Consider the following 27,845-nt stretch of genomic DNA (forward strand, 5'->3'; position numbering starts at 1 on the left):
GATTTTCCGAGGTGTTAATGCATGGCACAATTGTCATATTTACGAAAACAGGTGAAAAATGTGAAAATGATTATACGCTGCGGTGAACTTTGTAAAGCCTTAATTACTTTCTGTAATAAAGTGAAATGAATTTTTGAAACAATGGCGAGAGAATTCTTTTAGATAGAAGGACATGAGTACTTTTTCAAGCACTAGATTTTAAACAAGTACAGTTCTGCTTGTAAACCAATCAGCGAAGAGCTGAAAGTAAACTGAATAAATTACCACAGATTGAGTACAAAATTGATAACAACCCACTAAAAGTTACTAAAACCTGCAGCTGGCGTTTCGTACGTCTAATTACATGAAGACTGTAATGAGTATTTCGTTTGCCCTAAAATCCGTGGGGACGAACGTGAGAATAACGCGCGAACGCGATAACCGCGAGTAGCATGTCACTAGGGAGTAGCGCGGACGGCTTCGTCATTCGTAGACAGCTAAATCGAGAAAGGTTGTCGGAAAAAAAGGACAAACGTACACACGAGAAGACCGAAACAAACGGAAAGGTGGTCTGGGTATTCACTTGAATTTTGCATATTCGCCTAGAGGAAATGTAGGAGGCCTTTTTGGTAGCTTTACTTTTACTGTCGCATGTCTTTGAGTTTTGAAAATTATTTTAAAATTCAGCGTGGCTAAAAGTCCCTTGTTTCCACATGTCTAAAGAGAAAGAAAACGTGGAAATTCGCGTTTGCATCCTATTAGTATTCAGCACGTGCAGTACCTCTCTACTTCTACCCATACTACCTTTCGGTCTTGTCGCTTGCACTTTTGTGCTTTTTTCCGACAACCTTTCTCGAATTAGCTGTATCGCGCTCGTTTTATGTCTCGGGCAATTATTCATTTTTTTCCGAACATTTTTGCTCGTGGATGAGGGAATCTCGGAGTGTGAATTGCAGATACTGGGGTAAAGAAAATCAATTTTTTCATTTGAATAGTAATATGAAATTTGGGGAATTGGGCGCATAATTAAACCAATTGTAAAATTCATTAATAATTCATGAGGGTGCAAACCAATCCCAGCACAGTATTCAGATCACATGTACACAGCTGTAAACCCCCATACAAATCAATCAATAGAATTAACTTTTGATACAAACTCCTGCTCAGCTAATTAGTATTCATTAACTTTTGATACAGATCTCTACTGATTCGCACAACAATACTTTGCATTCAATTTATTGTTTTCATTTCACAAGTAGAATAAAATATTTGCGTCCGATCTGTATGGGCGTTAACAATGGCTCGCCTATCGGCTCGCCATTGTAAATGCCTATACAGATCTCCCGCTCATATTTTATTTACTACTAAGAGATCACTAAAAGTTTCATCCATTTTATTCAACTCCAGGTTCAAAAGTTACAGATTTTATACTTTGTTTTTATTTTTATATCACTTAAAATACTGTTTATCCTCTTTGTAACAGTGAGTTTACATTAGGAATTTAAAACTGAGGTCTAGCTCAGTTTTTTTTTCTCTCTCGTTCAACTATACAATAAAACTGTCTTAGTTAGTTATCATTAAGTATTCACTTCTAACTTCCTTTCAAAAAGCAAAAACAAATGTTATAGTTAGATTTGCACACACGTTTAACAGTCGGGGGAGGAATAAGTACCAGTTGACGACTTAGGGATATTGAGCCCGCGGTATTTTGATCCCGAAGTTGCTAAGCAACATGACGTTAAACTAATGCGTCATGCTGACGTGACTTGTCTTCGGAGTATTCGCGCTATTGCGTGATTGGATACTTAAAATCGGAAACCCTTCTGGTGTTGAAATGAAGATTTCCCGAAAATGGCACTTGTTCCTCAGCCCAACTGGAAAGAAGATATGGAATCGAATCTAAATCTCTGCTCCTTCCCTAGATAGGAGCAGTAACTGATTAAAGACGGCAAAAGGAGTGGTCAAAATTATATAGGGAGTCATTTGCCCTGTATTGATACTGTCACTTGTTTGGACACGACTAAACATAGGAACGAAAGATCACTTCACAATAATACCTTCTATAGGTGCAAAGATAGAAACTTGACAGATTTTCTAAAATGCACCTTCACTACAACGCCAGGAATGATTTTAGATAGCCAAATAGCCTTTCAGAATTGTTTTTAAAATTTTCTTTTCGCGACTAGCGTTCAAATATCGAACATTTTTACCGTAAACATTAAAAAATGGTGAGGTTATGACACACAGTAAAACCCATCTACACCCAAAACAAGTTAAAGGATGACTCCATTTAAATTTTCAGTTCTTCTGATCACTAAAGACACTTACACGTGCACAGAGTGCACAGAGAAGTACCTTACGCACACTTGCACGTGCAAACAGAGGTCATTTGCACGAGTTAACAAAAAACTAGTCTGCATGGCCGCGATCGGGGAATGGGGGAAGGGGAACGCGTTCCCCTTCCCCCCTTCTCCGATCCGGCGCTACGCGCTCTCTCCTCGCACCTCTTCTCGCTCGAACTCCCCTTCTTCTTCCCCTTTGAACGCCGGCCACAAAAACCAGGCTAACAAAAAACATGTTATGCAAGTGCCAACAACACTCCCTTGCACGTGAAAACAGAAGTCATTTGCACGAGTAAACAGGAGTTACATACACTGCACGCACAAACAACACTTCCTTGCACGCGCAAAGTCACTTTAACCATGCCAATTACATGTGCAAACAAATTCTCTTGCAAGCAAGCGCAACTAAGTTCACTTGCAAATGCAAATAGAAGTCACTTGTACGTGTAATTGTAAAAAGGTTTTCCCCACGGGTCAGCAGTGCAGTCCTATTGGTCAGGATGGTGCTCGATTTCTACCATGATATCGCCTTCAGCGACTTTATCTCCAGGCTTGAAATTTACTGTCTTCACCTGGATGAAATATGAAAGGGGAATTGTCAAAAGAAATTACGGGAATATATATGATTTGATATGTACTTATGGTAGCCGTATATAGCTTTGAAAGGCTAAATCAGTTGATGAAATTTCTTGATAAGGGGCTAATGGCCATTTGTATGGTATTTACTGAAGTTAAGTTAATAAAATTGAAAATATGCCTAGCAGTTTTTATGTGACAAATATATTTGTTAACAAGGTAGCGCGTTAGCTTTTGTGACCAAAAAAAAGAAATGAAATATACGAAAATTGCTTGTGAAGACGACTCGTCGCATAAAATGTGGGAAATATTGCGTCAGCATGCCATATGTGGTCCCCAATCTCCCAAACTTCCACTGGGCGCTGCGCGCGCGTATTTCTGTGCATATCTCTGCTGTCCAGAGTCATTACTGGCGCACTAAACTTTGGACTGCTGACAAATAATTGTTGTGTCATCTACACGATGAAAAATATTTGACACAAGAATTGTCAAATGAAAATTGCCCGTGTAAACCCGGGCATAAATGTTTGACATATACTGTCAAATATTACTCACTGTGCCAGAAGTACCGGCATGCAAACTGTTCTGCATCTTCATGGCTTCTACTACAGCTAATTCCTGTCCTTCATGAACCTAATGAATAAAAACAAGAAAATTTTAGAGACTCATTCTTCAAAATTCCAGAGCTGAACAAATCATAAGTCCTAAACAGATGTTGTTAGGGCAGTTTTTAATTGAGTGTCGTAAAACCAAAACCACAGTAATAACTCTGGCCAATCACAAAGGACACGGACAATCCAGTCAGCCAATCAAAACTCGAAACAAATACATGTCGCAGGCACGAAGCGCAGGAAAAAGTGCGTGAGCGAGTCAGGATTGGTTTTGGTTTTAGTTCTGATTGGCTAAGAAATTGTCGCAGGATTTTTAAACCAATCACTAAGCGTAGTAATGCAAAACCAAAGCAAACAAAAATTACTTTTAACACTCAAGTGAAAACCACTCTATCGCCTTTTACACAAACACATTGTGACTGAAGCATGTGATGAAGTAAAAAGCTTGCGTGACTTCACGGGCCTTCATGTGTAACAATAGGACATACCGTTTCTCCAACACTGACAGCAACTGACACTACCGTCCCAGGCATGGGGGACTTTAGGTATGGAGACATGTCCTCCTGTGTAACAGACAGAGAAAATCATACATAGGGTTAGTAAGGCACAGTATGAAATTTTCTACTTTAAAATCAAGTCACGCTTAGAAGTCACGCCTTGTCATGTCACGTCATCTAATGTCAGTTAAAGTCAAGTGAAGTGAAGAAGTCACGCCAAGTCTTGCAAAGTCAAGTCAAGCCAAGACGTCACGACATGTTACGTCATATCGCGTCATGCCGAAGCAAGACAAGAAAAGTCATGTTATGTGTCACAGGTCGTGTTAAGAAAAGAAAAGTCAAGTTGAGTCAAGGCATGCCTACCGTAATGATTCGATTTAGCACCCAGGGCACTTATATTTACTTTTGGCACCTCAAGGGAGGGCGCTCATTCGAGACAGGGCGCTTATTCGGGACAGGGCGCTTATTTAATTTTTTGAGAAACAACCAAATGTATCTGTTGTGGTTTAATTTTTTCTTTGGTTTAAAATTTTTCAAACCAGTTTGATTTTTATTTCCCTTTGTTTCAGATTATGTTAATGAACATAAGACAATGAAAAATAAAAATCAAACTGGTTTGAAAAATTTTAAACCAAAGAAAAAATTAAACCACAACATATCTAACAATAACAGGAACCGCAACAGTTAAAAATTGTTAACAGTTCAGTTACTTTTAAAATAATTGTTCATTTTAACAGTAAATATACATGAACTGTACGGTGAACGGTGAGGAGTTTATCTAGTTGGCGTCAATGACTTCAGTATGGGCAGTTATCCACAATAGGGGAACTTATTAGAATAGGGGTGCTTATAAGAATGGGGGCGCTAATAAGAATGGGGGCGCTTATTGGAATAGGGGTGCTTATTTACAAAAACAGATTCGAAGGGGGGCGCTTATTGAAAGGAGGGCACTAAATCGAATCATTACGGTAATCAAGTTAGATAGACATCACTTATGCTATCCTGCTCAATCCTGTTTTGTTTCTTTTTTACGTACCTCTACTTTCTCTGGCATGTACTTCATGTACTCGTACTGTTCTTTCGTGTGCACTCGGAGCTTGTACTAGTACAACAATGGGAAAAAGTAATAAAAAAGTTTTATTATTTCCAATGGGGAATGGAGCCAAGACTAGTGTCGACTAGGTGTCACGCAACTCGCATGCTCATCACACAATCTAGCCTGTGCTACCAAGTGAAAAATTCTTTTCTTCACAGCAAATCAGATGCAACACAAAAAACAATTACAGTATTATTTCGTTTGAACAACTTATCACGCTGTGATTCTATGGTTAAATCGTATCACGATCATTTCTTATAACTGTATGTCAGTATCCTCTTAAATTTGTCTTGTATTTTGTTTTTTTCCTCGCATTTTTCAGTTTGACTTTTCAGTCAAGCTCTTACCGTAGTTCCGTAATGCTGGATGTTAAAGAGATTTCCTTCTTTCTTCAACGTCTGCAAGACAAAAGAATAAATAAATAAAACGTATTGCTGAATAAAACGTATTGCTGATAATAGATAGGTTAAAATGTTAACTCTGCTAAAATATGCAAACATGTTACCGAACTCAATGAAATATCACAACTAGAAACTGTACATTTTTCTTCAGTATGGCGAAAAAAAGGAGTGACAAACAGTATGTGATCTACACTTGTAATGTTCTAACCTGTAACAGAACGTCATTTCCATTGATGTTGGCTCCAAATACTGGATCTGACAAGCCAGATGAAGTGCTAAAATCTACTTGTCTTCCGTCGATGGTGACCTGTAACGAATATTAAACAAACAGTTGTCTTTAGCATTAACTCTTAATGAATCCCTATTAAAAACATACATCACTATATGTTTAAGAAAATCCATGTTAAAATAACTTAGCAAAATTTCAGACATCTGATTCCAAATCTGAAATGCGAGTCCCACGTTCTAACATTGTCTCGGGAGTGTAAGAGCGGTTTTCAATTGAGTGTTGTAAAACCAACACCATGCAACAGCTCTGACCAATCACAAAAGACACAGACAATCCAATGAACTAATCAAACATGTAGTTGATGCAAAGGGCGGGAAAACGTGCGTGAACGAGTCACGACTGGATTTTGTTTAACTACAAGAGGCGGGAGATTTTTAGAGCAATCACTAAGCTAGTGATGCAAATCCCAAAATGCGAATTATTTTCGATACTCAGGTTTAAACCGCTAAATGTCCACATTACAATGTGTTTCCATCCTCGTCATCGTAATTCATCCTCACTTCCTAATTGGTTCTTGTCAATTCTAAAACTCTGTTCTAGAAAATCCAGCCATTATTGTTGGGTTTGTTGTGAATTAGTAGGTATGTTATTGGACTTCTCAAATTTAATCATCTGACCTGGAAACTCCCATCTGGTTTTGACGTCACCGTCATTGGATAATCTGCCTTCTGCAGAGTAATCACAAGATCCCAGGAGGCCTGACTCTTACTCACAGCATTGAGCCTGAAAAAAACAAACAAATTAAAATGGTTGCAGAGATTTATCAGATGACGTATTTTAATAGCCACTATTGTGCGTTTTCTATGGTTGGCTGATGTTCCAAGCTAAAAAAGAAAAAAATATCCCGATGTAAATGCTAGGTGTACATAAAAAAGTTTCATCATTTAGTCGGTATATGGTGGCCTAATGGCTGGTGCACTGGACTCTGGATCAAGCGGTTTGTGTTCGAGCTCTGGCCGATCACTGTGCAGTGTTCTTGGGCAAGACACTTTACTTTCATTGTGCCTCTCTTCACCCAGGTGTATGGGTATGGTAAAGGTTTATTTTTATTATTATTATTATTATTATTATTATTATTATTATTATTATTATTATTATTATTATTAACCTTCAGGCTGTGATTGACTAGCATCGCATCTAGGCAGAGCATGAATATTCCAAGTCGCTTCATGCTAAGGAAACTAGGATAAGCTCCAGCCTGATTGGCTACAAGGCTTGCATGCAGACTTAAACTGTTATAGGGCCTGTCTCATATAAATTAACTTCTACAGGGGTATGTAGTTATATGCGAATCTTTTTTGTTTTTTTTTTTTTTTTTTTTTTTTTTTTTTTTTTTCCCCTCCCAATAGACGTCACAAACCTGAGTTGTCTCATACTTCACCAAGCATCAAAAACTTTTAAGCCAGCTTTACTTACGCAGCTCTCCATGAGTATCTCTTCTTACTTACTTGCTTTGGTTCTTGAATGCTGTTGCCTTTCTTGCTCTTTGCACAAAGAAATAAGCTGTTGTCGCCAACAATTCATCTCTTTCTTCCTCTGTCAACTGATGACCTGTTGTAAATTGAAACCAGTATTAATGTTCAAAGACTCATGCAAGTTTGAGCACATCCACAAATTACAACGAACGAACGAACAGAGGATTAGAGTTGGATGAACCAATGAACGATCCAATAAACAAATTGGTCAGTCATTCAGTCAGTCAGTCTGTCAGTCAGTCAGTCAGTCAGTCATCAGTCAGTCAGTCAGCCAGCCAGCCAGCCAGTCAGTCAGTCAGCCAGCCAGTCAGTCAGTCAGTCAGTCAGCCAGCCAGCCAGCCAGCCAGTCAGTCAGTCAGTCAGTCAGTCAGTCAGTCAGTCAGTCAGTCAGTCAGTCAGACAGTCAGTCAGTCAGTCAGTCAGTCAGTCAGTCAGTCAGTCAGTCAGTCGGTCAGTCAGTCAGTCAGATGCAGTCAGTCAGTCAGTCAGTCAGACAGTCAGACAGTCGGTCAGTCAGTCAATTAATCAACCAGTCAGTCATGATCAGTTAGTCAGTCAGTAGTCGATTGGTCGGTTGGTCGGTTGGTCGGTCATGATCGTTCAGTCAGTCAGTCATTATTTGATTATAACTTACTTCACTTTTATTTTACCTTTAAATCCTTTTGGATACTCCTGGGGGAGGAACTTAGTAGTGATGTCACCAAGGCGGAATTTAGGATGGTTGAGCACATCACGAAGAAGTGAAACATTGTATGTAACACCTGTAATAAAAATTAATTAGTAAAGGTATTAAATATATAATTATAAAATGCAAAACTTTCACATCCTGTTTGAAACCTGAAAGGTTATATCATTATGAAATTATTTTGTGTTGTACAAAGTACAGTGGGATCCCGCTATTTTGGATAAAACTCTAGGATGCAACCATTCAAATGACAGCTATCAAGCAGTACTTTCATGTGTTTTTCTTTTTATGCTGTACAAAAGTAAGTTCTAACTTGTAATCTGCTTAATAAAATTCAAAGGTGCAACCGTTCAAATGAAAGCTAGTGAGCAGTTCTTTCATGTGGTATTGTTTATTATGCTGTACAAGGTTGTACTTTCTTTTAATCCTGCTTATTGTCTTCCTTAAGTACCTCTGATAACATAAGAATCCAAGGCTTTATTCATCACATCAAGGGCTTCATTTCTGGTCGGTGCATGTGTTACCAACTAATGGAGACAAAATAAGATTTTTTTTTTATTATAAGCAGCTGGCAGAAAAGCAAGAAAAAGATTACATGCATGATAATGGATGAAAAGATTGAAACTATTACACAACAATCACTGGAGAAAGTTTACCTTCGATATCATGGAGTCATAGTAAATACTAATTTCACTGCCTTCAATGATGCCACTGTCACAACGAACCTAACAAGATGAAGAACAGTGCAGCAGTTTAACCCAAAAAAAAGGAAGCTAGAAAAACAATAATATTAACATCATTATCATCATCATCATCATTATTATCATCATTATTAGAATTATTTCCCCCCTTACCCCCAGTGGTACTATAGGCACGCAATAGGTACAGATAGCTTTGTAGCTGTACACACAGTAGCCCTTTTGCACACATTGCAGACCTATGGAACTGGGAAACAAATTTAATGATGATGATTACAGGGTATTCCACCAATGAAGACAATGACGACAACAACAGCAACAATGACGGCAAACACTCACATTAGGTAGATGTGTTGGCTCAATGTACTTGTACAACCTTCCAATCGAGGGTAAACCAAAATTCTTGTATGGATCCTAAACAGAGAAGACTTCATGTTATACAAATAATTTCTTCTTACACAATTTTATTGATGCATATCTATAGCTACATGTAACAGGAAGGTTATGGCAATAAAGCAAATCATAAAACTATGGGAAATCGTCTTGATGTAGTTGTACCACCAAATTCTAAGATTACAGCAATCACTAAGGGGCCCAAGTGCCAGCATTTCAAACAGTCATGTCAACATACATGTGGGAATGTCAGGGAATAATGGCTGCTCAAAGTTCCACTGCCTCACCTCAGCATACACTCTGCATTCCACTGCCCAGCCATTGATTGGAATATCAGCCTGTGTGATGCTCAGGGGATGACCTAAACGTAAAAAGGGGGTTAATTAAAAAGAAAGACAGTTCACTGTTTCTTATTTCAGCAGCCAGAAACTAATCTCGGCAAGGTACAAACATGGCACAAGAGCTACATGAAGCTCTCCACTTCTTGGTACCCCTTTCTAAGTCATGCCCCAGGGCTGTCATTATGTTTTTAAGCAGCTGTTACATTGAAGTTATCAACCATAACATTTCAGTCTACAGGTATGCAAGTGTAACATAACACCAATAAGCGGCAATCAACATTTTCACCCATAACATTGAGTGAACTCAGACACGCGTGTTACCGGGTACGTGTTACAGCCCTTAATGACAGCCCTAAATTGCCAATACAAAGGTAGGTAAAGCCTTGGGGCAAGTGGACCATACTTGCCGGAGTTTATCCTGGTTTCTGTAGCATTATGTGATAAGGAGTATTTCTTTTCCCCCCTGGATGGGATGCTAGTCCATCACTGGGTTACCCCCAGCATTATGTTGCCAGTACCCATTTATACACCTGGGTGGAGAGAGGCACTATGAGAGTAAAATGTCTTGCCCAAGAACACAACACAGTGACCCTGGCCAGTATTTGAACCCCAGACCATTTGATCCAGAGTCCAGCACGCTAACCATTAGGCCACTGCGTCTCCAACCTGAATTGCCAATACAGTCACATATATGTATGCAACATTTCATACCTGCAGCAACTCTGATCATGTGTTCCACAAGATCAACCCCAGCGACCATCTCAGTGATGGGATGTTCCACCTGTAAACGAGTGTTCATTTCCAGGAAGTAGAAATTCTTCTGCGAGTCGACCAAACACTCAACAGTACCAGCAGAGTCGTATCCAACTTCTTTTGCAAGCGCAACAGCTTGTTCACCCATTGCCCTTCTCATGTCTGGGTCCACAAATGGGCTACAAGAAAACATGCAGTTATTTTACTGAGCTACATACATACATACTTTTTTTTTATTTGAAAACAAAGGTCTATAAAGATGGCAGCCTAGGACTGATGTGGACCTTTAAACTTAATTACAGATAAAAAATAGAAAATAACTTATACTTAAGTTCAGTTTCCCTCTTGTTGAATACAAATTCATTTATTACCTTGGCGATTCTTCAATGACCTTTTGGTTTCGTCTCTGGATAGAACATTCTCTTTCATTTACATAAACCTAAGTGTCACACAAAATTGAAAACTTCAGGAAACAAGATTTAGCAAAAAGCATGTGCCCCCTTATAATAATTATATTTTTTATTATTTAGAGGTTGAAATTTATTATAGAGCTGACAGTGTACATACAAAATATTAAATTATATAAAAAAATACAGAACTGAAGTATAAATTTTCAACTTACAGCATTTCCATACTTGTCTCCAAGTACCTTAAAAGAAAATTAAGAATGGAATTAAAACCACATTGATATACTGTTATCAAAAGCACACTAAACATCATAATTTAAATAATAACTTATAATTCTTGTCCATCCTTGTTATATAATATTTTCCATATTAGATTACACATTTAATGACTGTTTAAGCTACGAACTGAAATGGCAAATCTCACAATCACATTCATTCAAAAGAAGCATGATTAATGATTGCTGAAAGATCATACCTGAATCTCAATGTGTCTCGGATTGTCGATAAACTTCTCTACTAGCAGCCTGTCATCTCCAAAGCTGGAACTAGCTTCTTGAGATGAAAGCCGGAATCCCTCCCTGATAAAGCAATAGTTATTAGCAGTGTTTAAATGGCTTTAAATCAATAACTAACAGCTATGTCTTGAAATAAAATGTCAGTGCTGGAAGTAATATATCAAACACGAGACAGCGTTTTTCATCACATTTCCAAACACCGAGAAGAGAGTTGAAAGTACGACGCGCAGCGGGGTATTTTTGACGAACTTCGAGGTGTTTTGAAATGTGATGAAACACTCTGTCGAGTGGTTGATATATCTTCTCAATCGAAACTAAACTACAATGAAAACGGAAAAATAAAATCGTCAAAATCTATGCTAATTAAGATCACATTTCCAAACTCCGTCACGGTTCTGATTTCCTTTGTTTTAACTAGATGCATTATTAAAGAGTTTGAGAAGTACTTTTGATAAGACCTCTGAGTCCTGGCAGGTATTCTATATAAATTTTATGAATTGCCAGCTAAAATTCAGCTTCCTATAAAAGGGAAATGTTTTCAGCTCTAATATTATTGCTCTCAGATTGGTGATTCACAAGGGTAGCCAACTAGTACTTCAAAATGATATTAAAATTTCTGGTTATACACTAAATTCAAAACTTCTCACTTTGTTTCTTCGTCATTCCAAGCTATTCTCATTCCCTTGCCACCTCCACCAGCAGAAGCTTTGATCATGACTGGGTAACCTAGAAATTAACAATGAAAATATTTGAATTATCAAATAAGGAGAACCCGGAGTACGGGTCTGTAGAAAACCTCTTAAAGCCTTTTTTAGCCAATAGGCACCTGGTATAAAATCTGCCTTGCCGAAGGGCATGCTACCCCAGGGGGGTACTCCGACTTGTAGATGACGGGGATGATCGAAGGATTTTTTTGGGTTTGAAATTTTCGATTCTGGGATTTTTTTGGGTTGGAAAATTTGGCAAGTATTTTTTTGGGTCACTTGATTTAAAGAGGGGATTTTTTGGGGTAATAAAAACGAACTAAAGTGCCTCAAGTGGCGTAATTATGGTATGATGAATAAACAAACACGAGCGTTCAAATTTTTATGGTATTCTTTGTGTTATATTATTGCCCCTCTTGGCAATTTAGGGGTAATTTGACAAGGAATTTTTTTAGGGATTATTTTCGGTCCAGGGATTTTTTTGGGTAATGTCGGAAGACTGAGGGATTTTTTTGGGTCCTGAGTTTTGCCTCCATTCGATCATCCCCGTCATTTACAAGCGGGAGTACCCCCCCCCCCCTCCTGGGCCCCAGCACCTAGCTTGCTCTCTAATGAGGACAGGGCTGCAAATAATTTTTTTCACTTTAAAGTACATATGTCCTACTGTCAGACCTTTCATTTATTGTTGCTGTAAAATGATTTATCCTAATGATCAAAAATTGTCTGGACATTATGTCTAACCACAATTGGGATTTTGTCGGACATGAGCAAATTTGGTCCGCCAATGTCCGATGTCCAACTGTTATTTGCAGCCCTGTAAGAGGGACATTGTACCGTGTGACTGAGTTAGCTTCAAAGAGCCCATTGACTAGAACTAACAACAAAATCAACCCAAATACACGTGATTCCTGACCAAAAACAGGCCAGCCCCATATTAGTGTTAAGCAAGCACATAGCCAGATGGGCCATCCTGACTGCTTTCCATGATATTTGTAACTCATAATTCACCCAATGGGTGGTCAACATATTATTAGCAAGGAATGAAGATTTTGAGCTTACCTATATCATTTGCTATTCTGACTGCATCCTCGTCATCCTGAAGGAAAGATCAAACTTGAATGTGAATTAAAATTTTAATCATAATAGCAACCATTTTATTAATCAGACAATAGTTTTGATTTCTTTTTTGTGTTTAATCTTAGTTGCATATAATTTGTCCTTCTGAGTTTGCACAGCAAAACGATGTCCTGCATCAGCTGACTTAACTCTCACCTTGACTACTCCTTCAAACCCAGGGATGATGTTCACGCCAGCCTTCTTGCCGATCAGTTTACTCTGGATTTTATCACCCATGGCTTGCATAGCTGATGCTTTTGGACCAATAAAGGCAACACCAGCTTTTTCCTGTTGATAGTATGAAAATAAATGTATTAGAGAAAAATAGCACATATTGATGTATAATGATTATGTTTCTTTAAAGCAAATAGCCATTGCAATGTAAACCTTTAAGTATATCAAGACTTGTAGTTGAAACTGTGTCCTGCTAGCCTGCATAGCAGGCATACGTTTTGGTTGGGGAGTGCTGAATATTCCAACAGTGCTTAAGGCGCCATATTATTTGATCGGTAAGATTGAGGAAGTCTGGAGTGAGTAAAAAGTGGACTAGGGAGGTGGTAGTGAGCATGTCAAACTTTCACCATGCCCCCCACCCCGCCCCCCACCTTCTCTTCTCTTCGCCTTCCTTTTGGAATCCAAGATGGCAGCTTTATACAGTGTGAAACATATTTGCCAAACAAAAACACCAGCAGTGCAGGCTAGTGTCGCGAACTTTGCAAAACCCTTGATTTTTGTCAAAAATACTCAGCTAAATAAGTGCAATTGAATGTATATGTTGTGGTTCAATTTTATATTTGGTTTAAAATTTTTCAAACCAGTTTGATTTTTATTTTTCATTGTCTTATGTTCATTATCATAATCTGAAACAAAGGAAAATGAAAATCAAACTGGTTTGAAAAAATTTAAACCATAGATAAAATTAAACCACAACATATATAACGTACTGTCTCTTGCGTTTGATATACCACCTAATGCTGAACTAGCAGTAACTCTTACCAGCATAGAAACAAACTTGCTGTTCTCTGATAGAAAACCATATCCTGGGTGAACCTGCAAGACAATTGAAAAATTATTGTCAGTACATGAAAGATTACCACTTGTCAAGGCAAAAAGGGCCCCCGGGAGGGGGTACTCTATATATTTCTGGGTGGGGGTGTGCCGCTGGGACTCTGAAACCCTTACCCTATACTAGACCATGTTCAGCTGATTTCGCAACCCTTTACTAGACAAAACACCGAAAATCCCTACCGTATCCCAGACTTGCTTTTTTTAGAACTGTATCACTATTTGTGTTTTTAATGGAAAACCATCTGTCAACAACGTTGCCGCAATAATTTTATTTACGTTTAAGAAGGCCTCTTCCTCTTCCTAGTTTCTATTTCTATTCTGGAATTAATTCCTCATACTACTGATCAGTTTCCTGGCAAATGATACCCTGTTCTAGACTAAGAGGCACTGATTTCTATATCCTATCCCAAACTAAACTGCTTAAAAACCATACCCTTGATAGCGACACATACGTATATAGCTCATATATGGGAGTGCCCCCCCCCCCCGCCCCCGGAAGAAGGGCATGGCAAGAGTAAAGTGTTGCCAATACCTACACGTAAGAAAGCCACACAGAGATCCCATCCAGGGCTTGAACTTGGACCCCTTCTTGATCCAGAACCCAGCTCAGCAGCCATTAGGCCATGACAACTCTCATATGAGATACACCAGTAGCAAATTTTTGGAAAAATAAACTTCAATGGAACTGCCTTACCGCTTGTGCTCCAGTGGTGTTTATTGCCTCCATTATGGCCTCCATGTTTAAATAACTCTGATTGGTTGGTGGAGGACCAACACAAAATGCTTCGTCAGCAGTTTTCACATGAAGCTACAAATGCAAAACACATTTTAATATCAATACAACCTTTGCTTAAGCTTGTCCTCACAAAAATAATAACTAAATTAAGATCAGATAGGTGGTCAAATTCTCCAAACTTGAAGTGTAAGAAGAGGATAAAGACATGTAAGGAGAAAATGTATTTTGATGACAACTCACAGCATTTGCATCTGCTTCACTATACACTGCAACAGTTTTAATTCCAAGACGTTTGCATGTTTTCATGACCTGAAAATTGCAAATAGCACAGTTATTTCGCTGTGAAAAAAGCAAATAATAAAATACAATGTATTACTCACCCTGCATGCTATCTCTCCCCGGTTGGCAATCAGAATCTTGTCAAAAAGCTGTAAAAACACAAAAGTGAGAATAGGAAAAGAAATTACAACAGAATTGCATCTCTACAAAGATGTTATTATTAATTAATATAATAATATTTAAAGTTTTTCATCAACAGTGATTTATATTTGCGCTATAGAAATGATTATTATTATTATTATTATTACTGGTACATGTTTATGGTACAATACGGCCTGGAATAGGGTCACCCTTTTATGGGACAGATTCCCAAAGAGCATTCTTGCACTTTAAGCTAGAGGTTCTTAAGTTTTGGAAATTTCTGATGAATAGTCTGACCACTCAACATACAGTTTAAACCCCACAGAAGTGAACAGCCTCGAGACGAGAGAAAGTGCCCATTTGTGGAAAGTTAAAAATGTAGTACAGTAGAACCCTGGTAACTCGAACTCTGAAGGGAAACGAAAAACCGTTCGAGTTAGCGGGGTTTCGAGTTATCGGGGTAGATTGAATATTTAATTTGCCAAGTTAATAATTGATAGCTTACTGATTTTTCAGCACCTCAGTATACAGCACAGTGCAAATTAAACTTATCTTGTCAGAAACTCTAATACGATCATAAATTCTTAGGATAAGAGTGGAAAAAGGCTGTCAAATAGGTGATCTGTTTTGTTGCTCTAATCAATGGGCAACCGTGGCGAGTTGCAAGAACCGGAATTCGAGTTATCGGGGTAAATTTGACCCCAATTTTGATCAAGGGAAACAAAATTTAGTTTGAGTTAGTGGGGTTTTCAAGTTATCCGAGTTCGAGTTAACCGAGTGAAAATGACTTTAAAGTGAGTTCAAATCCAAGGGAAATGGAAGTATGTTCGAGTTAGCGGGGTTGTTCGAGTTATCCAAGTTCGAGTTACCGGGGTTCTGCTGTATTTGTATGTGGCTGGGACCTTCATTGACTGAGTGTCCACCTGAACTGTCCACTTATTGGAGGTATCTGCCCATAGGAGGTGTCCATTACTGAAAGCTACACTTTACGGAAGTCCTCTAGATATCTTGTTGCCATGTTTAGTTTCAATAAGAGTCATAAAATAGGTTTTCATGGTGCAGGGTGCAAGTGTTTCTACGGTCCAGTAGTGGGCATATTCTTAACTATTTTCCAGGGAGTCATCCCTGAGACTATTTAAGATAGCATAAAAGGAAGAGATTGATGGATAAAACCATCCCTACTATGACTGAAAACAGACCTGATCCTTTGGAATTGCCGAAGTCTGCACTCCTCTAAGGTAGATCTGTTGATGTCCATTGAATAGAAATGTTTATCACAGCAGAAAATTACTTGTACAAATGTACAAACAATAAGCTTTTAACTACTGTTGTTTAGCAATCAATGGACAGTTTTTTGAATTATTAATGATTTCATGGGTGCTAATAAAACAGCAAAAAGGAAAAATTCTAGTGACATGGAATAAAAATATACGATGTTTTTGTTTATAATTATGCAATTTGATATGCCCGAAATACACTCTACAAAAAGACAATGGAAAAATGTGAAACCCCCTGTTAATTTCAACTGGACCCTCCACGAAAATAATAATAATAATATATTTATTGGCCAGGCATTACAAAAATATATCATAAAAATGCGGCCTTTCTGTATACTTTATAGCGTTTGACAGTAGGGTTATTTAATATCAGCTCACCAATGCCAAGTTAATTATTATGCACGCAGTCTGGTCGAGCAACGCGTGCAATGGCTCACGGCGAAAGAAAAATCTAGCTTTTATCGCCAAAAAGTTTTCGTTCCAAAGGGACTACACCGGAACACACTAAAACATAAAATGCGTTACAAACCTGGCAGCAGGGCCTACGAAACCCTCGTATTAAAGAAGACAATCCAAACCCGATACCTCTACCAGCCATCTTTTAGAAGGTTTGACCTGAGACGACTGGAGCCTGCAGTGTTTCTCTTCAGCGGATGCACTTTTGTCCGTGAGACACTGGAATCTAGCGCCTTGCAAATGACGTTTTGTGCCTTTCGAAGCAAACGAAGAATTGCTTCGATATTTTCTGTAATTTTCATAGTTTGGTGGTCGTAGAAGGTAAATTGATAACTTTCTTTTCAAAGTAATTGATATTTTGATCTTTTGAGTGCGTCGCTATGTAGTTTTTATAGCTTTTTAGTGCGTTTTGCAGCGCTTTTGATCGTGTTGATTTCCTGTCATTTCCACGTGCAGAGTCTAACGTCTCGAGTTCTTTGATCGATATATATAAGCTTACTGACGTTCCTATTTGTTCTCGAATTCTTTGAAGATCATGATTATTCCAATTCGTTGTTTTACGTGTGGGAAAGTGATCGGGAACAAGTGGGAATCTTATCTTGGCTTACTGCAAGCGGAGTACACAGAGGGGTGAGTATAGTTTTCACATGAAATGAACGTCAAAACAGAATATGATTTAAGCCTGGTATTCATATGTCAGAAACATCCCAGATAATAAGGGATCTGGTTATTTCCTAACCGCCCTCGACTTTTGAAATCACGAAAATGTAGATGGCTTAAATTGTCTGGGATGGTTTGGAATAAGGCCATCCCCTTTTTTCTGTTTATCGTTGTATGTGTTTTCCTTCTGATTTTGGGTTGGTCGGTCGGAATTAAAACAAAAAACAAAAAAAAAGTGGATAAGGAGTCTGGAACTAGGAGGCCCGGTACCTCAGCATAATATCATGGAGCCTGGAAACAAGAAGACATAGTTACAAAGTCAACATGGCGGCAATGGAGGAAGGAAAAATCGACGTAGAGGTTAAACTCAAGCGAGAACAGCGTAAAAAGGATGAACTATTATTTAAAATAATGTGTCATTGCCTTCATTACCTTCTGTATAACATTTTTTTTGAAAACGCGAAAATCTGGGTTGGTCGGATGACGCTAAACAGAGAAAAAAACGGGATGGCCTAAGTGGTAAACTAGAAAGTTTTTTTTGCCATTGCATTCTAGATTCCTCTGATTTTCAAAGATTCCAGGGTGCATTCTCAGTACATGACATGCCAAAGATACAATAGGGTGTTTTTAAAAGAGTTATATACCTGCCAACTTTTTCTGGGTCAAAGGTGTGACATTTTTATCCTGAGAGTGCCAGGATTTCCAAAGATGATACGACCATGTCCGAAGTTTTCCAAGGACGTCCGAGGTATTCCGAAGATGTTCTGAACATATCTCGATCCCAGAGTGTGGATGTGTTTTCCCACTATTTTGCATGTCAAAATAGTGGACATTTGGGACTGTCAGCAGGTTTTGAAAAAATCTTGAATTCTACCTTGCCCTTCAGACATGCAGCTCTCAAATGTTACTTCCCCGGGACAGATGCATGTTTGCCTTCAGTAGACTAGTTTACTTTTTTGGCAGATGACTTGCCTGGGTCCTTGCCCATTGGAAAAGTGAGCTTGAAAAGTCACTTGCCCAGCGGGAAAATCTATACTTGTCCCAGGTGATCAGACAGCACTTTATTAGCCCTGTGCCAGAAAAAAGGAATTCCCTACAAGAAGGGCCTGCCATAGTCTTAACTCTTTCTGGGTTTAGACACGGAAAAGTCCCTGCCAAAGTCCTGTATTTTCTTTATGCAGTAGTTGTTGCCACCAGGAAATCAGTGTGGCTCAATCTAGTTTTCCTTGCTAAACCTTTGCGCAAAACAATCTTAGCTTTAAGGCGTTATCCGCGCAGACTGTCAGACTGAACGATGATGTTTTTAAATTTTATTGAATTTTTAAATTGTTATTATAACATATTTTCTATCTTCTCAATATTTTTAGGATGTCTTTTTATATGTCTTTTTACATTTTGAATTTGTACACGGGCTCACAAGCTTTTAACTTTAAACTTTTTTACCGTGTTTAAATAAAGTTGTTATTCTTATTCTTCTTCTTATCATTATTATTAACTGGTATTTTGGCAAAAATTCAAGGAGGCTCTTCTTGTCTAAGGGTAGATATGATTCAAACAAGATAGTTTTTAAAGTCACAAGCTTTTTGGCCCTGTTTAGTACTGCGAACATTATTTACCAGTTCCTACTTTTCAGAGCTGTAAAATAATTAAGCTCATAAACAAAGCCTGTAACTCGAGTTTATCTAATGATCTTACTTTGTCTTTTATCCATCTAGAGATGCGCTTGATGCCCTGGGACTAAAGAGGTACTGTTGTCGAAGAATGCTTCTTTCTCACGTGGACTTGATCGAAAAACTGTTAAATTATGCTCCCCTTGAAAAATAAACTGTACAGTGATGTTGGATTGTAATACAAGTTTGGTTGGAAGTTGTGATGGAAGATGATGCATGTAGCAGCACAAACGTCTTTTTTTAAGGGTAGTGCAGTTTACTGAGATCTTAGCAGGAACTGGCTCTGAAATTCATCATGTACTGTTGTTACTACTTTTTTTGTTCTATTTATTTCTTTCTGTTGGATTGTTTAACTCAGCAAATCAGAAGCCACTCTCTGCCTCTGGTCTCTGATTGCATTTGTAGGTAATTAAGCAATGAAAATTTCTTTGATCAGCATTAAATTTTCATTCTTACTTACACATATGGTTCGTTGTAAGCTACTCTTTGAAAGTACGGCTGTTGACTTGTGTTGTTCTTAGCAAAGTGGTTGTATTTTATAGTGTTAGTGTAATAAAAGAGTAACTTTTTGTTAGAAGTTATCTTTTTGCTATCTTTTGCTCACTTTACCTTTGTTTGCAAGTGGATTGAACTTAGAGATGCCTGCTTGAATGACTATGAGAGTGATAATTGATTGTCGCAGTGAATTTCCAATTTAAGCAATTGGAATAAAGAAGCAATTGGAATAAAGAATATTCCAATTGCTTAAATTGGAAATTCACTGCGACGATCATTTATCACTCTCATATACATCCGCAGTTCATATATGAATCATTTCATATACATTACATCATTTCACTCCTCTCACGGGAAAATATGAACTCACAATTGACCTTGCTCCCAATGTGTGGCTTCAATAGCTCAGTTGGTAGAGCATCACACCGGTATTCGCGGAGGTCACGGGTTCGAATCCCGTTGAAGCCCTGAATTTTTTTCAGGCTTCTTTATTCCAATTGCTTAAATTGGAAATTCACTGCGACGATCATTTATCACTCTCATATATATCCGCAGTTCATATATGAATCATTTCATATACATTACATCATTGAATGACTTTGTTAGACATCCACAACGATCGATCCCATCTCCAGTTTGGAGAAATAAAGACCGCTAGAAAATACCACGTGCCTGTTTAACAGCCTGTTTAGGAGCAACTACGGAATTCAGGGCCATTTGTGGGAACGCTGTGTAGAACAAGGCATGACATTCTTATTCAATGACATGTAAATAACTGGTCCTGTGTTTTTCTTAGGCCCCGTCCACACTGACCCGGGTAAATTTGAAAACGCATCTTTTTTTCTCCGGTTAGGCCAACCGTCCACACTGAAACGGCGTTTTCGGTCACCGAAAACGGAGCTTTTCAAAAACGCTCACCAATGAGCGTTTGGACTTTGAGCGTGAAATAGTGTATTTTTATATTTTATTGTAAATAATTTTAGAGGGTCACTGGTTTGTTAGTATTTTTTATGTTATTTTAGTGCTACCCTCGTTAAATAAAGACTTTACTTTTACTTTTACTCACTAATGAAGCGTATCGTTTTCAAATTTACCCGGGTTAATGTGGACGGAAAACATTTTACGCGGCGTTTTCAAATTTCTCCGTTTTCAAATTTACCCGGGTCAGTGTGGACGGGGCCTTAGAGTCCACTTGCAGGTTTCAGGCGTTTGGTTAGTTGGGGAGCTGCGGGAAAAAGGCGAGCGAAAAAGTAGAGGACGGGTGTGGGGTAGAAGGCCATTCTCGTCCCCATAGCCCTTTCGTTTCTCTTAGCCGGCTGGGCCTTGGCACGAGAAAACAAAGGGCTCTGGGGAAATAAGATTTTTGAATTAATCAGTTCGATTTTTTTTTGGATTGGCTGTTTGGAACAAAGAATTCCTAAATGGAAGTCAAAAACGTAACGACTCATACATTCTTTTGAAACATCATGACTGCGGTGCATACATGAAGACCGAAAGTCCTAGAATCTACCTTATTATAGGAAACTAACCTTCATGAAATTAACGCGAATTTCAAAAAATCGTGTTATTTTAAGTCGCGTTAAGTTTTGTTAACGTTAATTTCCGCACCGTTAATTAAGTGGAGCGTTAATTTCCATGACCTTTATTTCCATTATTTTGCCAGTTGGCTCCAATTTCTCGATACAGTCCAGACGTCTTTGGCTCTTAGGAAAAGGCATTATTTCATCAGTGTGGAAATCTACCGGTACTACTGAAACTGTGAAGAATGCTCCAGGCGGCTAGATCCCTTCGCTAAACCCTTACCTTAAGGATTATACGCAGTGTTGAAATATTAAAACGTTTTCCTGTTGTCTCAACAAGATTTTTTCTTTTGTATTTGTCGCGTTAATTTCCTTCATTTTGAAATGTTTCCCCCTCTTTCGCATTAATTTCCTTTATTAGAAAGTAACTTTTCCTTCAATTCAAGTTAATTTCAAATACCTTTATTAACACAAGCGTTAATCTCCTACAATAAGGTAGGACTGGAAATCCTGTGTCTCCAGAGAGGGTCCTGAAGGGGTAAAATGGGAACTGGGATTTGCCTATTTTTACTGGGATTTGCACATGCTTTTACTGGGAAAATGGGATTTGGGTCACTGGGACTGGGATTCACAACCAGAAAATGGGAATGGGAAGCACGTCAGTACACGAAAAAAACATATATTTCAGGCTCATTAATATTCCTCAAGGCATAGTTACAATGTTGAAAACTCTGAAACGAAACGAACGCCTGCACGCAAGTGTCTTTCAAGTAGCGGTCAATTTTCCTGTCGGTGATTTAGTTACTCAGCGGAACAGCTATGACTGAGCATGCTCCAACTAGCGTAATCCAATATGGGCGAAACACATCCTCGTACCCAGGGTCGTCGTTCCCTTTGAACAGCGATCTGGAAACGAGCGAGCCTGGAAGGTTCTGATTGGAAGTCCAACAATATCGGACTTCCGGTTGAATTGCGCATGCTTAGCTTTAAAAATCATGACTCAACGATCTTCTTGGTGTTTACTTACGGCCATTTTATTGTTTTTAAAATCAATCAAAATCAATCTTGCAACGGAGCTTTTGAGAGTCGCTCGTGACGTCAAGATTGCGCAGTATGGAACGGAGACTCGAGGTACGAGACTGGACGAAACATGTGACGGCAATTCCTCTACTAACCTAGTAACACACACGGAAAATTGTGAATAAGACATTCCTCTGAACTGCTCACTCAAAGAACTGGAGAAAACGTTAATACGGATGTGTTGAGTTGAAATTTCAGAAAACGAAAGGGATTTACCAATTTCAACTAGCAGAAATAAAAACAGGATTTGGGACAATTAAAACAACACAGTTACTGCACGTATTGTGCGTTTGAGCCTTGATTTTTCATGCACTGAGATTTACCAAAAATTTCACTGCTGGAACTGGGATTTGAGCAAAAAATAGGCTGGGAAATGGGATTTAGGCAAAATTTTGGCTGGGAAATGGGATTTAGAACCCCCCCCTTCAGGACCCTCTCCAGAGTACTTCGTTTTCTCGTGCCAAGGCGCAGCCGGCTAAGAGAAACGAAAGGGCTATGGGGACGAGAATGGTAGTATAAGAGAGCGAGGGCTTTTTCTCGCCTTCTACCATTAACCCAAACTCCTTGCCATTCTTTCCACTCGCCGTTCTTCAACTATAAACCGAACACCCGGAACAGGCCTAGGCAACGGACCCTTATCAATGTGGCAGGCTTGGGAAGATCGATAACTTTCGCCGACGAAATTGTCGATATAAACACATGAGCTTTGGCAAGAGAGCGGTGTTAAGGGTCAAACGTTCTCTTGGTGTTCTCGCCGTCTACCTGTAACGAAGGAGAGGGGGGGAAGAAAAGGACAGTCTGTTTGCAGAGTTGATGCATTGTTAAGAAATATGAACAACCCGAAATAGAGACTTTTGATTGATCATTGAGAAATTAAATCGCGTTAAAAGTGAAGTCTTAATTTTCTCAAATCAAAGAAATTGTTGTGCTGTGTCGGCACGCAAGCGAAACAGTTGATTATCAACTGCAAAGTTGATATCAAGGTAAATAAACCGCCGTAGCGAATTTTGAAAAGCTGATGATGTTTCGAGAGTATCCATTTATCGAACCACATATTTTCGAATATTTGCTCCGTTGAAAAGCTAACGCTCAAAGATCAGCTTTTCAAAAGTTGCTTTGCGGTTTATTTATCTAAATCAACTTCCAGGAAGTCTGAAGTTGCTAATCAAATAAGTGTCGTTGGCTACAAGCACACATAGAGCCAAGGTAACGGTTGATATTTTTATTAAGTGTACATCAGGAGTACAAGAGTTGTATCTAAGTGTTTACAAAGTGACTTTAATAGACCGTCTACGTGTTGTAACAAGTTTTCTATTTTGCTCATGGGTTTTGCTACTTTTCGCTACCATTTGTCTTGGTGATAACTGTGATTACCCGTATACAGAGCGTTTTATATCTTTTCTAATACTGAAATCTCAAAGTCCATTCCTTCATCTGCGAATATTGCAACGGACCAATCAGAAATCTCCGCAAAAGCCCAATTTGACTGGTCAAGGCGTCCACGGTGGGAAACCAGCGCCCGAGCGCGGGAAAACGTGCCACCGGCTGTAAACGCGGGAAACCACGTGAGCGAAGTCACGTCGACTGGTTTTGGTTTGAGTCACCTGATTGGACAGAAAAACGATATCGTAGCTCTGACGTTAGCTCTGAATAGATACCGGAAAAGGATATGAAACGTGTTTTTCAACCAATAAGACGCCAAACCAAAACCAATCATGACTTGCAAGCGCGTTTTCCCGCGCTTCGCACAAGTTACACGGTGTTGGCTCTGATTTCTGATTGGTTCATTTCGCTGTTTGCGTTGTGTAGTGATTGGTGAGGTGTGACATCAGTTGTTGGTATAAAACGTCTCGTGGATATTTCTCCATCGCAGCTTCTTCAGGCTCAGGTTCAAAGTGATGTGCTGCTTATTACACCAAAAAACTGTTCGATCTCTCGATATTAGTTCGTGAATACGACCTCTTCTTTTGTTTTCCCCCTCGTGTCGACAAAATTGCGCAAATAAAGGCGGCGCCAGCCCCTGCCACAAACACAAAGAACGCCCAGCTCAATTTACAGTGGCCCAGCTTGTAAAAATTAGCATCGTTTCCACAAGCTTGCTTGAATTCAACACTTCCCCAGCCTGATGGGTAAATACCACAGGATATTGCTAGAAGGAAGCCTGAAAATTAAAGAAAATAAAGTCAGTGTTTTACTAATTAAGTGTACCTAAAATTTAGTTCCAAATCCGTGATTTCGCAATAACGTTTGCCGTTTCACAGGAGTTGGCCAATAAAGTAGGTCTGCATAGCGTACATGTGGCTTGGGCAAAACGCGTTGGAAGATTGAACAGTACAGTGATGTAAGTTAAAAAATTTCGCCAAAGCTGTAGTTCTGTAAGCCTTTCAAACGCCGATGTCAACATACGAATTCTCATCACTAGACTCCAGACAGCTCTTTAAGTTGGGCCGTGAGCAACTGTTTGTACGTCAAGACAAAGAAGAAGCTGGCTTTTGATCATCGTTAGGACTTTTGTTGAGGTCGAAGCTGCATAATCGTTCGTATGCGTGGCAGCTTTTAAAATTATTAAGTTAATTGAATCACTTCTAACGGACTTTTGATGTAGAGTATATAGTTAGTTAAAATACGCGATGCATTTGCTTTTTTGGCTTTTAGTTTAAAATAAAAATTAGACAAATTTTAATTTTGTCTCATATGTAGGCGCTGTTTGTGGCGAAGAAAATGACGGAAAAGAGGTCTTTGTTTAGAAAAGTCGTTAGACCTAAGAAATGCCAAGTATTTATAAATTGTTTTCTGGAATGTTGTTTCCGTTTAACTTATATTTCAAATTTAAAATGTTAATTTTTTAAGTTAAATTTACTGGGTTCCTATCGGTAGTAAAGAAAAAAAGGGTAATATTGAGAAGTATTTTGACCTTCAAAGCGGCAGGCTTTTAAACCTGAAAGCTTTCTAATCGTTTCCTTCCCTTCGCGTTTAAGTCGGACACGGTAGCGTTTATTTTCATCACAAATCAATGATCTTCGTTGTGGAAACAATAAAAACGCTCGCTATTGGAGAGTATCACCTGTGTTTATTGGCTAGAATTTCAAAAGCGGAAAAACAAAGCTTTGTTTATAAAACAAAAACTTTCCTTTTCAACACGATTAGTAGGTCAGTTTCCTGTGGTCAGCTAAATGACCCACACATTTCAGTCATAACTCACGAATGACAAAAACTATCTGTTTCGTCGTTGGAGCGAACTACTCAATGTTAGCAGACGAAATAAAAAACATTTGTTTTCTTTTGAAGTAGGATTAAATTTAAATCAATCTCTTTGTGAACTAAACCCTTGCTAATTTTACGGGAATTTATAATGTGGTTGTGACCTCTACCTAAAGAACTTGGCGGCGGCCTTAAAATTAATAGGCATTGTTCAAATCACACAATAAATTTCACTGTAATTTGCTGAGTTATTAGAACTTGCAAGAAGTGAGAAGAGTGAATTAAAGCGTTTTCTTTTTACTCCGATTTGTAACATATACTCGCAGTTTTTGTATTTAGGAAGATGCTTTCGTGTTTTTTCTCTTAATTCGTTGACTGACATGGTTTACCTAAGACATAATCTTGTGTGATGAACTTTGCAAACTTTTGAAGTTAATTGTGCGTGTAGATTTACAACACTAGACAAAAGACACGTTTCCAAAAGGGATACTTGTCATTTGATAAGTCATATTTCATCGTTGTAGATAAGAACATACTTGTAAAGCCCAAACAGAAAACCATTTAAAAAAGCAAACAAACCACTGCGCGAGGTGTTGGACTTAAGGGTTTGAAATTGTTCTCTAAGTATTTCGGCACCTATGTAATTAATTTAAATTAAATTTAGCACATTTGTGTTTGTCCATAGCGCATACTTACCGGCCAAAAATTGAAACGCGCCTCCAACTCGTGCAGAAGTTTTTGTAACAATGTCTTTTAAACAGCAGGACAATATGGCTGTCAAAGCAACGAGCAATAAAAACCCACAACCGATTCCCATCATAACAGTACAAGCTTTCCATGCTTCGGAAGGAATGTCTTGAAAACTTGCGTACCTGCCGCAAGCTCGTTGAATGGATGAAAGCCCATCTTTTCCTTTTATCAAGAAGTTACAGCGGCGAAATACACCCAAATAAACTGTAGTGTTGTAGATGTTCCCTTCTATCCAATACGGGAGAAAATATCCCGTAGAAGCTAACAGCGCGCTTAGAACGGAGAGCGTAACCCAGAAGAAACCAGTTGTTGTCAAATTGTGCGACATGGCTACTTTAAAATGGACTTCGCTGACAAATTAACACCTGTTCGCTCTAGTTTGCCAGTCGAAATGTTTACGAAATTGCGTCGTCTTCTTTCGTGAAGCTTGTTTGGGCTAAAAACAGCAGGAAACTCCGAAGCTCTTCGACAGATTTAATCACATCCGCCCAAATTGAATTGATTCGTAAGGGGTAAACATTGGCAAAATTGAATTTTTTTGCGGTCTGTACCTCGACGCCTCTGAACACGGTGACGATTGCTGTAAGTCAACTGATATCGCGTTTCTTGTTTGTGTTTTTCAAATTACATCAAATCTTCTGTCAGTTGTGATTTGTAAACGGCAATCGATCTCGAATACTGGAAAAAATGCGATTATGCTAATACGCTACATAGTTACACGTGTGAGCTAAGTACTTCAAATGGGTTTCGTGCTTGAGTGACTGAGAAAAATAGGCACAGAAATCTGAGGTTTTTGTACCATTGTGAACACATTTATCTGTAGATAACAGTCGGGGATATGTTGATAACAGCTCTGTATTTCCGATACAAGAGATTGCTATTTGGGTGATCACGGCGAGAATCACGGGATAGTTTTAAGGCGAAAAAAATTTGGAAAAAGGAGATCATTTCCTTAATTCTCAAGACTTGCCTCCCTCACAGTGCATTGACATTACGTGGAGAAATTAAGTCTTGATCATTTTTACGATTTTCTAGATTATTTAAAGGGGCTATGTTGTTAATTTTGATTATTGCATAAGAATTCATCTTCAAATCGAAAGGAAATTCCGAGATTAAAAAAGCATACCTCTGGAAAGATCGGCTAAGATTTAGCTGGATTATTGTACCCGAAGGGAAACTCCTTTCCGGACTCAAGAGAAATTTTGAGAAATTAGAGTTAAGCCATTGATCTCGCTATAGAATCTTGTTTTGTCGTATTATGTGAAGGACCTGATAGATAAGAGAAGTGACATGTTTTTTTTTTACGTACGAGACAATTTTTTTCATTGACAATTTTTTAATGTACTAAACTAAGGACTCACTCAGGGAAACCTAAGTGAAAGGCTGATTAAATGCAATTAACTTTCACGCGAGGCCTTTCTCCGCCCAGGCCTGACTCGGGCCTTAAATTCTGTTGCATTTTTAACTGGAAACCTAGTACCAACCGTGGCGTTCCTATCAGATTGAGTGTCAAGCTATTCAAGATGGTGGCTCCCACGATTCTTAAGCACGGCTGCGACTGTTTAATCAGCCTTCACTGAGTGCCCAATTCCTCTTACCACTTCAGTTCACCTAAATCATAATGCTTACTTAAA

General features: G+C 38.7%; 3 protein-coding genes across 4 annotated transcripts; 1 reads left to right on the top strand and 2 right to left on the bottom strand.

Moving 5' to 3' along the window:
• Positions 1–1,355: 1,355 nt before the first annotated feature.
• LOC144662224 (propionyl-CoA carboxylase alpha chain, mitochondrial-like) lies at positions 1,356–17,015 on the bottom strand. The gene is made up of 26 exons (XM_078522991.1): positions 16,909–17,015; positions 16,302–16,346; positions 15,063–15,110; positions 14,923–14,991; positions 14,641–14,754; positions 13,875–13,928; positions 13,035–13,166; positions 12,822–12,858; positions 11,706–11,784; positions 11,019–11,121; positions 10,759–10,785; positions 10,508–10,575; positions 10,095–10,315; positions 9,330–9,403; positions 8,989–9,063; positions 8,608–8,676; positions 8,403–8,478; positions 7,917–8,027; positions 7,240–7,342; positions 6,409–6,514; positions 5,711–5,809; positions 5,449–5,499; positions 5,042–5,107; positions 3,997–4,071; positions 3,453–3,530; positions 1,356–2,893 (listed from the first exon to the last, which is right to left on the bottom strand). Exons 1-26 carry the CDS (start codon positions 16,975–16,977, stop codon positions 2,810–2,812), a joined length of 2,133 nt encoding a protein of 710 aa, XP_078379117.1. The 5' UTR covers positions 16,978–17,015; the 3' UTR covers positions 1,356–2,809.
• Positions 17,016–17,066: 51 nt separating this feature from the next.
• Positions 17,067–19,757, top strand: LOC144662242 (DNA-directed RNA polymerases I, II, and III subunit RPABC5). 2 transcript variants are annotated; one of them, XM_078523011.1, is made up of 3 exons: positions 17,067–17,156; positions 17,368–17,465; positions 19,211–19,757. In XM_078523011.1, the coding sequence occupies exons 2-3, from the start codon at positions 17,371–17,373 to the stop codon at positions 19,317–19,319; spliced, it is 204 nt and encodes a 67-aa protein (XP_078379137.1). In that variant the 5' UTR covers positions 17,067–17,156; positions 17,368–17,370; the 3' UTR covers positions 19,320–19,757. The 2 variants fall into 2 exon arrangements, with proteins under 2 accessions (XP_078379137.1, XP_078379136.1); XM_078523010.1 differs by lacking the exon at positions 17,067–17,156 and having other exon boundaries at positions 17,339–17,465.
• Positions 19,758–23,489: 3,732 nt separating this feature from the next.
• Positions 23,490–26,938, bottom strand: LOC144662363 (LHFPL tetraspan subfamily member 6 protein-like). Its single transcript, XM_078523153.1, has 2 exons — positions 26,158–26,938; positions 23,490–24,421 (listed from the first exon to the last, which is right to left on the bottom strand). The coding sequence occupies exons 1-2, from the start codon at positions 26,537–26,539 to the stop codon at positions 24,171–24,173; spliced, it is 633 nt and encodes a 210-aa protein (XP_078379279.1). The 5' UTR covers positions 26,540–26,938; the 3' UTR covers positions 23,490–24,170.
• Positions 26,939–27,845: the final 907 nt, after the last annotated feature.

Source organism: Oculina patagonica, chromosome 8, assembly GCF_052425735.1.
Source record: "Oculina patagonica isolate OP01 chromosome 8, crgOcupat, whole genome shotgun sequence".
In the NCBI taxonomy this organism is placed as follows: Eukaryota; Metazoa; Cnidaria; class Anthozoa; order Scleractinia; family Oculinidae; genus Oculina; species Oculina patagonica.

What these genes read in the sequence shown, in the direction of transcription:
- LOC144662224 (XM_078522991.1), bottom strand. Translation starts at nt 16,977, where the DNA reads ATGGCTGGTAGAGGTATCGGGTTTGGATTGTCTTCTTTAATACGAGGG. An exon ending in GAGACAAGTATGGAAATGCT is followed by an intron (nt 10,576 to 10,758) that starts GTAAGTTGAAAA and finishes TGTGACACTTAG; the next exon opens with GTTTATGTAAATGAAAGAGA. An exon ending in GAAATGACGTTCTGTTACAG is followed by an intron (nt 5,500 to 5,710) that starts GTTAGAACATTA and finishes TTTGTCTTGCAG; the next exon opens with ACGTTGAAGAAAGAAGGAAA.
- LOC144662242 (XM_078523011.1), top strand. Translation starts at nt 17,371, where the DNA reads ATGATTATTCCAATTCGTTGTTTTACGTGTGGGAAAGTGATCGGGAAC. An exon ending in CAAGCGGAGTACACAGAGGG is followed by an intron (nt 17,466 to 19,210) that starts GTGAGTATAGTT and finishes TTATCCATCTAG; the next exon opens with AGATGCGCTTGATGCCCTGG.
- LOC144662363 (XM_078523153.1), bottom strand. Translation starts at nt 26,539, where the DNA reads ATGTCGCACAATTTGACAACAACTGGTTTCTTCTGGGTTACGCTCTCC. An exon ending in CGCGTTTCAATTTTTGGCCG is followed by an intron (nt 24,422 to 26,157) that starts GTAAGTATGCGC and finishes TTTAATTTTCAG; the next exon opens with GCTTCCTTCTAGCAATATCC.